The sequence below is a fragment of the Heptranchias perlo genome, chromosome 18 (genome assembly GCF_035084215.1).
Source record: "Heptranchias perlo isolate sHepPer1 chromosome 18, sHepPer1.hap1, whole genome shotgun sequence".
Lineage (NCBI taxonomy): Eukaryota > Metazoa > Chordata > Chondrichthyes > Hexanchiformes > Hexanchidae > Heptranchias > Heptranchias perlo.
The window spans coordinates 37,101,415-37,115,315 of NC_090342.1; the positions used below are offsets into that span (position 1 = coordinate 37,101,415).

At 41.1% G+C, this 13,901-nt stretch overlaps 1 protein-coding gene across 8 annotated transcripts in view; it reads right to left on the reverse strand.

Moving 5' to 3' along the window:
* The window catches only part of LOC137334765 (ELKS/Rab6-interacting/CAST family member 1-like), a 1,087,823-nt gene that overhangs the window by 492,923 nt on the left and 580,999 nt on the right, over nt 1-13,901 (reverse strand). For all 8 annotated transcript variants that reach the window (XM_067999707.1, XM_067999706.1, XM_067999704.1 and 5 more), the window contains one exon: nt 10,153-10,313. In XM_067999707.1, coding sequence (XP_067855808.1) covers nt 10,153-10,313 — 161 coding nt within the window. The remainder of the gene's footprint in view (nt 1-10,152; nt 10,314-13,901) is intronic.

Here is a 13,901-nt window from a genome sequence, read left to right on the forward strand (position 1 = left end):
TATACACAGAGGTGAACATATATTGCTTTGGCAGATGAAGAGTGCAGATGGATGCTCCTCTTCCCAAGGGAAGCTAGAACGGCAAACCCAATGACACTAAAATGTGTGAATGCCCGATGAACTGTGCTGTTGGACACCTTAATCGCGGTATGTCATGGTTTCAGTGGCACTGCATGAAAGAAAACATGCCAGGGAGATCATGCCAGACTGGTGAACTGCACCCACCAAGATGTGACTAACCATTTCTGAAGGCCCTGACAGATCTACCTGGCAATGACTGTGGCGAACTGCCTGCTGAGGCTCTGAGTCAGCAGAGAGGCCGATGCAGAGGTATGACAAGTGCTGTAAAGGATATCTGTAGCTATCATGCAATATCCAGTGACAGTAATGGCCAGATGTGGCCTGAAACTTGGCTCCACTTCCTTGTAGGCAAGCTGCAACACTAACTTATGGGCACAGAAGTGAAGTCTCTTCACAGCCACCTCATGTAGGACTACCTCCACCTCAGCAGTCATCAAACAGGAGGTTGGTTCCTGGTCTAATTTGTCACTTGGCTTGCAGCCTCATCCTGCACTTTGGGTTTCCTTTCCCTTTATCTTTATCTGTCTTCTTAATCCTTTGCCCCTTTAGCATTGGCAAAGGCAAATAATGGGTTGAAATGTCCTTTGAGGCTCACTAAAGGCTTTTAGAATTTTTGTCCTTATGATGAGAGTTCCATTTAATTGTCCCCATTGCTTTAAATTTTACTTGCTTGCAGAATCTGCACCTGAAGCTATTCTAATAAGCTTACCATGGAAAACTGGCTGCAAACAGGATACTTCCATTGGACTAAAAACCAGCTAATAGCCATTCAGGTCTTAACCACGCCACAAGCAGAAAATCTAGGCTAATGCCTCTTATGCTTTCCTAAGGTAGTGCTACAATAAATTTCAACTACAGGAAATATGCTAAAGTCGCAATATCTTGAATGGCAATGGAGCTAGTGCTTGAAACAGTCTGCCAAAATTGTTGGAAAGTTTGACCTTCATTTTGTATCATAATCCAGACAGAGCTTTAATTCCAAGATTGTCTCCTTTACAATTTATTTTCAGCTGACAGCATATCAACAAACACATGCGGCCAACTGTTTTTAAAAGACTAGAGTTTTGTATTTCTATTAAATAAAGACACAAGATGAATCTCGAGGAAGATTTGCTTTTTTTAAAAAAGATCTGATGGACACTCTTCTTAAAAGGATGTGAACCATGTGGGGGCAAAGAGTAATTTCAGGGGATAAAATGTTTGCAATCACAAGTTTAGGAAATAAAAACTCTTGACAGTTCTGAGAAATGCAGGCACACATCACTGAGCCACTCTGCCAAGTATAGAAGAGGTTGCCAGCTTACTCACCTGACAGTACAGGAAACACAGCCAATAAGCACCTGCGCTAAAAGAGCAGGAAACAATCAGCAACCGTTGTCCATTATGGATTCACGTCAGGTTGGACAGCAAGAGCCATAATTTCTTAATCCAGAACTAGAATATTCTAGACTGTTACAATTCCAAATCTTCTGCACTTTTTCAAGGAATAAGGTCTTTAGGGGCATTGCTTTACATCTGCACTTCTTTAACACAAGAACATAAGAAATAGGAGCAGGAGCAGGCCATACGGCCTCTCGAGCCTGTTCCGCCATTCAATAAGATCATGGCTGACCTTCGGCCGATCCCCATGTCCCTTGATTCCCCTAGACTCCAAAAATCTATCTATCTCAGCCTTGAACGTATTCATGACATCATCCACAGCCCTCTGGGGTAGAGAATTCCAAAGCCTCACAACCCTCTGAGTGAAGAAATTCCTCCTCATATCAGTCTTAAATGGCTGACCCCTTATCCTGAGACTATGTCCCCTAGTTCTAGGCTCTACAGTCAAGGGAAACAACCTCTCAGCATTTACCCTGTCAAGCCCCCTCAGAATCTTATGTTTCAATGAGATCACCTCTCATTCTTCTAAAATCCAGAGATTTTGCCTTCCTAATTGCTTGTTGGACCTGATTGCTAACATTTTGTGTTTCTTGTACGAGGACACCCAAATCTCTCTGAACACCAACATTTAGTAGTTTGTCACCATTAAAAAAAAATCTGTTTTTCTATTCTTCCTACAAAAGTGAATAACCTCACATTTCCCCACATTATACTCCATCTGCCACCTTCCTGCCCATTCACCTAGCCTGTCTAGATCCCTTTGCAGACTCTTTGTGTCCTCCTCACAGCTTACTTTCCCACCTAGCTTTGTATCGTCAGCAAACTTGGATACATCACACTCGCTCCCTTCATCGAAGTCATAAATAGATTGTAAATAGCTGAGGCCCCAGCACTGATCCTTGCAGCACTTCACTAGTTACAGCCTGCCAACCTGAAAATGACTCATTTATTCCTGTTCTGTTTTCTGTCTATTAACCAATCCTCTACCCATGCTATTACCCACAACCACATCTTGTGTAACAACCTTTTGTGTGGCACCTTATCAAATGCCTTTTAAAAATCCAAATATACGACATCTACTGGTTCCCCTTTATCTACCATGCCAGTTACATCCTCAAAAAACTCTAATAGATTTGTCAAACATTTCCCTTTCATAAAACCATGTTGACTCTGCCTAATCATATTATGATTTTCTAAGTGCCCTGTTACCGCTACCTTAATAACGGATTCCAGCATTTTCCCGACGACTGATGTCAGGCTAACTGACCTGTAGTTCCCTGTTTTCTCTCTCCCTTCTTTCTTGAATAGCGGGGTTATATTTGCAAGCTTCCAATCCGCTGGGGCTGTTCTAGAATCTAGGGAATTTTGGAAGATCATAACCAATGCATCCACTATCTCTGTAGCCACTTCTTTTAGAACACTAGGATATAGGCCATCAGATCCAGGGGATTTATCAGCTTTTAGTCCCACTAGTTTCTCCAGTACTTTTTCTCTTTTTCTCAGTTCTTTTCCACAAAAGAACACAACAAACAATTTATTTTGCTGCAAAGTATTAAACATATTCTCCAAAATATGTAGTCAAATGCTATACAAATTGTCTGATTCACTCAAAGTGGGGAGCAACACAACAAATGATCATGACCTTCTGCTTTTATAATGAGAATAGCAGACTGTTACAAATATCACATCTGCAGTAGATATTCTCTCAAGTTCAATATCAGCAATCCCTCGTAAGTAGATCCCATGTCCTAAATGGTCAAGACCGAGTCATACAATTGCATGACCTGGTGATCGTATCAATGAAACCCCACCTTGTATGAACTGGATACTGTAATCTTACATGTGCTCTCACAGGCAATTCTTCTATCTTCCAGAAGGCAGACTGATAAACAGTCTAGTATGAACAAACAGAATACAATTTTTAGTGAATTTCAAACTAACTCATAACATTCTTTGTAACATAGATAAAAAGCTTGTCACACTTTCCCCGTTAGCGTGCTAAATTTACAGATTAGCAATTCTCTGTAGTTGGCTCTAACTTTAGGAAGAGACATCTCTCTCTGTGTGACTGTTACCACTCCAAATTTCTGCAGATTGACTCCCTGTATCCCTGCTAGATAGGAAGCCAAAGACTTGAGCTCTGATCCTGCTACAGCTCCCCGCGGGATTGCCCAGTCAAGCCTGCTACTGCCCTCCTACATATCTTGGCAGCTAACAGCCCCATTGGACTCAAATGAATGAACCCATACCAACATAATAAGTGTCATTATTACTGGAATATCTTAATGAACCCCATTTTCTCAAGCTGACGTGGTATGCAAGAAAAACAATTTTCTAGCCACATTATCTGGCTTTAATCTGCATTTCCAGGAACTTGTATGTTCTGTAGATTTACCCCTTATGCGCTGAACTTAATAGCAACATCTTGATATCAATTACCCAAAAAATCTCCTAGAGCAAATAATCAAAAATCATGAGAAATGACACAGACATTCTATGTAGTTTGTATTATCGTATACATGGACCATAATACCAGTCACGCAATGAATCCTGCACAAAATATTGCTTTCAATCATTATGAACTTACTGAAGCATTTTTCTTCCCTCCACCCCCCAACATTTTCTGCAAATGTGCATGCAGCTTAATTGGTGGAAAAACAAGTACAATTTGTCATTGTTGGTATACGCAGAACAAGGGGACTACAACTACATATGTTCCTGCCTACACTGTGGATGCCCGTACACAGCTGATATGTAGTACAGGTATCTACAGGGATACATTGTAAATGAGACCACACAACAGGGACAGGAAAAAATAATTATATTCCTTCCAAGCCACCAAAGATGATGGGTGACACCCATGTTAGGGGTAACAGCTCAAATACATTTGCTTTATTTTATTCCTATCTATCTCTAGAAATGAAAAGCAATTGGTCCACTTCAGATAATCATCCATTGTGATGGTGGTGGGGACCTGGTGATTCATAAAATGTCTACTGTGGACTAAAACCACCCAGTTGACAGATCACATGTAAAGGTGTAGCATAGAATTGGAATAAAGGGAATATTTTTCTTTCCTGGGGTGGGGGGGGGGGGGGGAGCAGGAAAAGAGTCCAAGGCAGGAAGATCAATAAGAGAGTGCTATTGTACTGCCTTTCAATATTTGTCTTCCAATGTTTAATAGGAAACAATTGAGCAAATATTGGAACTGAAAGCAATTTATAAACATTAACGAATATTGTAAGATGAGTACAAATAAGAGATAAGTTCTCCCTTGGTGGCCCAGTGGATAAATGCTCCACCCTTTGTGTTATTAACGCCATATAGACTGGGAAGGTCCTGATTTTGATATTCAGTCAGTGTTGAATTAGTTAGTATCAGCTGCGGCTGAATGTACAATTGGAGTCGCTGGCACCAGGTTATGGAGTGAGAACTAAAACAACTAAAGTTCCCTCTCCTGACTTTTGATGGAAAATATGAATGTCAAGTGCTGTCAGCTTAGCTGTGATGGTCAAATATCCTGCTGTTACTGACTGCCCAGGCTCATAAGGATGGCTACTTTGTCAAGGTACCAGGAGGCTGTTGTTATACTGAGCCCAAGAAAGAGTCAGTACTCTTTAGAGACATTCGTTCAAGACAACAAAATTGAACAGAACATATGTATCAATTTCAGTCATGCAAAGCAACTTTAAACATCATCCAATAAATAATAAGTGGAAAAGAAGAACAGCCTCCTTCACTGCTTCCTTATTTGAATAATTGCATTTTTTTGCCCACAGCTCTGTCTTTCTTCTTGCTTTAAGAATAGACCCATAGAAAGGATCAGAAAAAAATGTTGGATTTGATGCCTAATATTTTGGCTTCTGAAAGAAAATGACAATAAGGAGTGCTAAAAACATGAAAAATGTTGTTATTCAACATTCATCTTTGAAAAATAAACTCCTACACTGCACTAAGTAATGTCTGACACTTACAAATAGCTAAGTACAAACACAAAAGTAATAGAAAATTAGTGCCAGTAACCCAAGTGTACCCTCCAGAATTCAAGGCTATTCAACAAAGTAGTTTCACAGCAAGTTGACGTGCCAATCAAAGTGATAAATGCAGCACATTCAAAATAAAAGCAAATTAGATTCACTCTCAATATAAGCACTATTTATAAGAACTGTATAAAATGCATAATGTAGGCTGTGAGAAGAACCTTTGGGTGAGATCATCAATGTGACCATTCCCATAAATACTATCTTTCAACAAGTCCAGCAGTGCCAAGAATAGGGTTGGTGCAGGAAGCGAAGAGAATAAGATATAATGATATATTGCCTAATGGTAATGGCCTGTATCAATCTAGACTGTTAAAGATGTAGTGAAAATGGCCAATAAAGCACTAAGAGCCTTTCAACACAGTTAACCATGCAACCAGGTTTAAATTTAACACAGATGATTTGGAGTAACATAAAAATATTAAAAGATGGTAACAGTGTACACAAATCGTTCAGGTTTCCTTCTGTTCTTTTTAACCTATATAACTGCATAACACCACCAAGGTTAATAAGAGAAAAAGTTGAGAGGAAATAAAACATTGAGTTGTAATTACCTTGGGAATCTTAGGTTTTAAAATTCTGAAGAGATTAGGAATTCCATTGTTTTGAGATCCTGACAGTTAAGAGTTAAGAGTAGGAGATGATGATTTCAACAGAGTCAGGATGTAAAGAGGAGGAAAAAAAAGACTTGCATTTATTTCTCGCCATTCACGACCTCAGGATGTCTCAAAGCGCTTTACAGCCAATGAAGTCCTTTGAAGTGTAGTCACTGTTGCAATGTAGGAACCACGGGAGCCAATTTGCATACAGCAAGGTCCCACAAACAGCAATAAGATAAATGACCAGGTAATCTGTTTTAGCTGTTGGTTGAGGGATAAATACTGGTCAGGACACCGGGAGAACTTCCCTGCTCTTCTTCAAATAGTGCCTCAGGGCCTTTTACATCCATCTGAGAGGACAGACAGGGTCTCAGTTTAATGTCTCATCGAAAGACGGCACTGAAGATTTAGCCTAGAATATGTGCTCAAGTCTCTGGGCATGGGAACAGGAGTGGACCATTCAGTCCATCAAGCCTGTTCTGCCATTCAATTAGATCATGGTTGATCTGTATCTTATCTCCATTTACCTGCCTTGGTTCCATATCCCTTAATCTATAAATCTCAGTTTTGAAATTGTTCAACTGACCTAGCTTCAACAGCTTTTTGGGGAAGAGAGTTCCAGATTTCAGCTGGGACTTGAACCCACAACCTTCCGACTCAGAGGCGAGAGTGCTACCACCGAGCCACCACTGAGGAAGAGCGTGCAGGACAGCCTGTTTGCAGCTTTAGTTATAGTAATGCGGGAAATAAATTGGAACTAATACTGGAAGTTGAATGTCATCTTCTTGTCTACTCTGGGATGTCTAGAGTGCAGCTCATATTATTGTGTCCATAAATTACAATCTAATTATCAGGTGAAACACTAAACTGCAATATATTGCCAAATAATATTGCCTACTTTTTAATTATAACTCTTCACATAGCACAAGTAGCAAATATGTCCTATCATTTTTCTGCATGCCTTAGAGTATTAATACCTCTAGTACTATTTTGCAAAAGAACAGGCAAGTCCATGAAATACAGTAATCACAAGTTTTGATATCCAAACTCAATTTTGACTTGTAATTCTCTCGTAAATTCCTTTTGCTAGCTATATCTCTTATTTAAATTGCATTTCTACAGTTAAAATATAGAAGAACTTGAAGAATTGCACACACCACCCGCAGCTTTGTGATTTAAATGCGGGTGTTGATTGTACACATTAATTTGAATGAGGGTCATGGTAATGCTCCTACGAAGGTTTAGAGCTCATTTTGCATTAGGTTTATTGGGCTTAAAATTACATTAAGAGACTTAACCTTAGATTTGAATTTCTGCTCTCATGTCTTCTAAAAATTTTCAGTCAAGTTTATTGGCAAATTCAGAGGCCATCAGTGCTATCAAGTGATAGACTTCACACAAATCTACATCTACAATTAAGACTTGATTTAAAAGAGTTTTAAAGAGGAGAGAGCTGCAATGTTAGAATCATGACCATCATTACTGGTGAAAAAATCCAACCCTGTGATTTCAATAGTACATTGAACCAGGAGAAAATTGAACACCAGATAGTTTTTTTTTTAAGAACACTCCTAGATAGTTCCCCACATTAGGAAAGAAAGAAAGTACAAGGGAGATTTACCCCAGCTGTTATTTTTGACCCTCCATACAGTGATTGGCAGAAGCCTGGGACCAACTCTCCAACTCATCTTCTTGGCTGAGAGTGTGCTGACACAGGGAGGGATCAAAAAACATAACCAAAATATTGGCAAGTGTCAGTTCCCCGAATAAGCTGAACTCTCTCCCGATTCCTCCCCCAAAAGAAAAATGAATATCAGATGACAGCATCTTTCAAGATGTTACTTGAACTGTTAGGTGATAAAAATACTGGCGGCTGTGCTTAGAGTTAGCTTGAGAAAAAGATGGTTCAGTTCCTGCTTTCAATCAATTCCTGCTTTCTTTGGTTTAGAATCGACAATACTCTGAATCAAACAATGCAATTTTGTCAAAAAACAATAGGATAACTGTTTACTGCTGAGAAGATCAAATAATTGAATCTGTTGTACCAAATTCAATCTCATGAGAAAAACTGCTGAATTCTTGTCTCCTGGAATTTCAAGTGCATCCTGCTGGCATTACTATATAAATAGAAGATAGACAACAGCACTCGCTGTCAGTGGTATGTTTTTCCACTGACCATAAATCCTAATCTCTGCATTCAGTCCACACCACATTGACTTGTTTTTCATATGAAGTAAATCATCATCATGGAGCACTTCAACCTGTTTACTACAGAGATGGCCATAGTGGGGTCCCGCCACACAATGCTACCATAACATCCTGATAGCACAAGAGAAAATTACCACCTATTTTGTACACTTTGCTTTAAAAATAAATGTTTTATTTGCATAAATCTATATTTTTTCTTGACATGGTCATTTCACAATTAAATATACAGTACACATTGGGTCAATAATCCAACCCTTGTGCAGAGCTGCAGGAGCTGGCTCTGTTCAGATGCTCAGTACGTCTGTGCAGGAATCAAATGATCTCACCCACTAACATCAGGTCAACACAGTTGAATATTTTTCTAGTGCTCCGGGTGCTGGGGGGGCACAGCAACGAGAATGTCTGGTGTTGGTATTCAGTCTAGAACTGCAAGTTCAGCACTGGCAGGATTTTCCAGCATGAGGGACAGCCACAGGGCAGGGAACTTGAATTTTTTTTAAAACTGGGACTTCCCCTTCAGCACCTGTTCCAAATGGGCAATGTTTGGCTGCTGAACTGCTCAGGCACTCCAGTAGTATTATTTGGAGGCCCTGTAATTTCAATTTTTGTCAGCAGGCCAAGTTCCGAGACTCCCACATGTCCAGTTTATAACATAGAAGGTGACTGCTGCGGCTGGAGCCTCACTAAGGTTGGAAGATTCAGTGGGGAACCAGTCTAAAATAACTAAACTATTTAAATAAGGCCTATGCATGCTGGTTGGATGACCCCATTTTATGTTCCCAAATCATCTACCAGAAAATCAAGCACACTGTGAGCTAGGTACCAGAAATCTGTTGCCTGATTTTTTGACCCATGCCCATGTTACAGCTCTATATCACGGATGGAGCCTCACTAAATCAAGGCTAAAATATGAAAGTAAGCCTTGTTAAAAATACAGTACTATTCCTTCTGGTCCATATGCGTTAGAATATTTTATTCTTTAAAAGAGCATGAAAATCAGCAATTCTGATGACAAACTTAATTTGATGATTTTACCCACCATTCTTAAGAGTCTTTCTACCTCCTCTCAACTTAATTTCCACAGCAAAATCCAAAAGTGACAAAAATTTACAATCCTTATTATAAATTGGTTAATATTTGGGGCTTTACTATACTGTTGTCATTTTGACAGGGAGAATAGGACCTACAAAGTCTGAACAAACCACATAACTAAAAACATACCAATCATTTAGGAAAAAATAAATTTCTTTGAAAAAAAAAATCAATGAAGAACAAGATATGTACAAAACTTCTCTAATAATGATTTCCTTTTACGAATGACAGAATATACTACTTTCATTTATCATTCTCTTGATATTCTAGCATGCAATGAAGAACCAAAATCTTAAAGGCCTTTTCTTCAAGTGTTAATTGAGAGCTAGTACAAACATGTTGCTTTCTCAGATAATACTGAAAAACTATACTTTTTTGGTATAGGTCCCTCTGTTTGATTCCTAATCAAGAGAGATCCTTTTCCATGACCTCCAACAATGACACTCAAAGGAGCCATGCATGACCTACCTTCCTGTGGGGAATCACCTAATCACCACTCAGCATTTCCCTATGTGTGGCACAGCTGAAACACTGACTGAGGAACTGTGGCCATGAAATTATGTCCTACTACTATGTGCTACTCGTTCAAAAACAGACTAAGAAATCACAATCCATTTTGCAGCAATATGCTACCACTTTAAAGTACAGGAGAAATTAAATGTGATTTAGAAAAGCAAACAAAAACTGTGTGAGGGAGGGAGAAGGAATACAACCTCATAATTGAAACAATGAAGTGAAAAGATTGCCCTTACTTCATTTCAAGGACTTCCTCTAGGTGCTTCCTTCTCTCAGCACGCAGGTTAGTGAGGTGAGCTTCCTTTTCTGCAAGGGACTGGTGGGTGGAGGATAGTTTGGCTTTCATCAGTTCCAGCTCTTGTTTCACTTTTTCCATAGCTGCCATTAACTCTTCCACCTACAAGGCCAAATATTTGAGATACGTTTAAACAACAGTAACATTTAACAATAACGTTCAAAGCAATATTAATTCAAACATTATAAATACTGAACTGGATCCATTTACAGTACAACTGAAATACAATTTATCCTACAAATCTAGAACTTTCCACAGGGTTTCACAAAGGCTCATTGTGTAAACCCACACATTTTTTTTATTCGTTCATGGGATGTGGGTGTCGCTGGCAACGCCAGCGTTTATTGTCCATCCCTAATTGCCCTTGAGAAGGTGGTGGTGAACCGCTTTCTTGAACCGCTGCAATCCGTGTGGTGAAGGTTCGCCCACAGTGCTGTTAGGTGGGGAGTTCCAGGATTTTGACCCAGCGACGATGAAGGAACGGCGATATATTTTCAAGTCGGGATGGTGTGTGACTTGGAGGGGAACGTGCAGGTGTTGTTCCCATGTGCCTGTGGCTCTTGTCCTTCTAGGTGGTAGAGGTCGCGGGTTTGGGAGGTGTTGTCGAAGAAGCCTTGGCGAGTTGCTGCAGTGCATCCTGTGGATGGTACGCACTGCAGCCACGGTGCGCCGGTGGTGAAGGGAGTGAATGTTTAGGGTGGTGGACGGGGTGCCAATCAAGCTGGCTGCTTTGTCCTGGATGGTGTCGAGCTTCTTGAGTATTGTTGGAGCTGCACTCATTCAGGCAAGTGGAGAGTATTCCATCACACTCCTGACTTGAGCCTTGTAGATTGTGGAAAGGCTTTGGGGAGTCAGGAGGTGAGTCACTCGCCACAGAATACCCAGCCTCTGGCCTGCTCTTGTAGCCACAGTATTTATGTGGCTGGTCCAGTTAAGTTTCTGGTCAATGGTGACCCCCAGGTTGTTGAAGTGGGGGATTTGGCGATGGTAATGGCGTTGAATGTCAAGAGGAGGTGGTTAGACTCTCTCTTGTTGGAGATGGTCATTGCCTGGCACGAATGTTACTTGCCACTTATCAGCCCAAGCCTGGATGTTGTCCAGGTCTTGCTGCATGCGGGCACGGACTGCTTCATTATCTGAGGGGTTGCGAATGGAACTGAACACTCTGCAATCGTCAGCGAACATCCCCATTTCTGACCTTATGATGGAGGGAAGGTCATTGATGAAGCAGCTGAAGATGGTTGGGCGTAGGACACTGCCCTGAGGAACTCCTGCAGCAATGTCCTGGGGCTGAGATGATTGGCCTCCAACCACCACTACCATCTTCCTTTGTGCTAGGTATGACCCCAGCCACTGAAGAGCTTTCCCCCTGACTCTCATTGACTTCAATTTTACTAGGGCTCCTTGGTGTCACACTCAGTCAAATGCTGCCTTGATGTCAAGGGCAGTCACTCTCACCTCACTTCTGGAATTCAGCTCTTTTATCCATGTTTGGAGCCGAGTGGACCTGGCGGAAACCAAACTGAGCATCGGTGAGCAGGTTATTGGTGAGTAAGTGCTGCTTGATAGCCCTGTCGATGACACCTTCCATCTCTTTGCTAATGATTAAGAGTGGACTGATGGGACGGTAATTGGCCAGATTGGATTTGTCCTGATTTTTGTGGACAGGACATACCTGGGCAATTTTCCACATTGTTGGGTAGATGCCAGTGTTGTAGCTGTACTGGAACAGCTTGGCTAGAGTCGCAGCTAGTTCTGGAGCACAAGTCTTCAGCACTACAGCTGGGATGTTGTCGGGGCCCATAGCCTTTGTTGTATCCAGTGCACTCAGCCGTTTCTTGATATCACGTGGAGTGAATCGAATTGGCTGAAGACTGGCTTCTGTGATGGTGGGGATATCGGGAGGAGGCTGAGATGGATCATCCACTCGGCACTTCTGGCTGAAGATGGTTGCAAACGCTTCAGCCTTGTCTTTTGCATCCTTGAGGATGGGGCTGTTTACAGAGCCTCCTCCTCCCATTAGTTGTTTAATTGTCCACCAACATTCATGACTGGATGTGGCAGGACTGCAGATCTTTCATCTGATCCGTTGGTTGTGGAATCGCTTAGCTCTGTCTATAGCATCTTGCTTCCGCTGTTCAGCATGTGTGTGGTCCTGTGTTGTAGCTTCACCAGGTTGGCACCTCATTTTTAGGTACGCCTGGTGCTGCTCCTGGCATGTTCTTCTACACTCCTCATTAAACCAGGGTTGATCCCCTGGCTTGTTGGTAATGGTAGAGTGTGGAATATGCCGGGCCATGAGGTTACAGATTGTGCTGGAACAGAATTCTGCTGCTGCTGATGGCCCACAGCGCATCATGAATGCCCAGTTTTGAGCTGCTAGATCTGTTCTGAATCTGTCCCATTTAGCACGGTGATAGTGCCACACAACACGTTGGATCGTGTCCTTAGTACGAAGATGGGACTTCGTCTCCACAAGGACTGTGCAATGGTCACATGATGTATTATTATTCATTAGGCCCAGCAGAAGCCACGCCTGCTCAGAGCACACACAGTTTCTGTACTTGGCCTTAAGAAGGCGCCAAACATTGGAGGGAGGCAAGATAATCGATCTCAGAGAGAACTGATTTCCTTACAGTGCCAAAATTTTGTTCCCCTGTGGGAAGAAACGATTTTAAAATTAAATCTTCGGCCCATCAAGAGCCTCTACCCCTCCCCCAAGTTTTCTATTATTATTCATACATGGTACACACAATGTATTATTATTCAGTTTTGCAAACCAGGAAGGCTTCATGTTCAATCCCTGATATGTGCCGAATTCCTCTTAAACTACATTGGATGTTAAAACATATTGGTTGATAAAACAAGTGGCTTTGGTATCCATGGATGAAAGAAAGAACTCAGCCAGAGTTCCCACTCCTGATCATTATCCCAGTAACTCCTTAAAAGTGTGTGGGTGCAGACATCAGGTGAGGATAGGATTATGGTGCTTCACAATACAATATTTTGCTGACACTGACTGTCACGGTACCATATTTGAAGAATGGAAATATATTCAAAGGCTTTTATTTTATGCTGACAATTCAGCTTTTCAACCCTTGTGTCAGCTTGTCAACATTTCACATGAAAAAGCAGATCCTTTTCAACAGCTGGGCATGCCCCAGTAATTTCCTTCTGAAGAAAATGAAAATATTTGTCATGTGTAACATCTTTGGAGACAAATACTAAATAAACATAACCATTAAGTGCAACTCTCAGAAATTAACAGCCTTTTTAATATATGTGCACTTCCTGTCAACTTTTTTGAATATAAATTCCTGTGTCCATATTTATAATTGCAACTGCACATTAATTTCAGCTTTTATTGCCTGGTATTCTTGTATTTTTTAACCAGAGTTTTAGAGATTAAATTCTACAATTCTGTCATGTTTTCCATGAAAACTATAAATCGGTGGCCTTCTGTCAGCTTGGCTCAGCTGGTAGAACTTTCATCTCTGAGTCAGATAGTTCTGAAATAACAGAAGTCCTTTCTAACGGTGGCTTCTGCAGGGACATCCTTCACAATGGTGGCTTTTACTACTTTACTGTCTGTGAACTGCTGACACGTAACTTAGAACATTGTTTCTATGGGTGTTGTTTCCAAGTAGGCCACCAATGGTAATGGAGGGAAATGGGCTGGAACAGGAAACC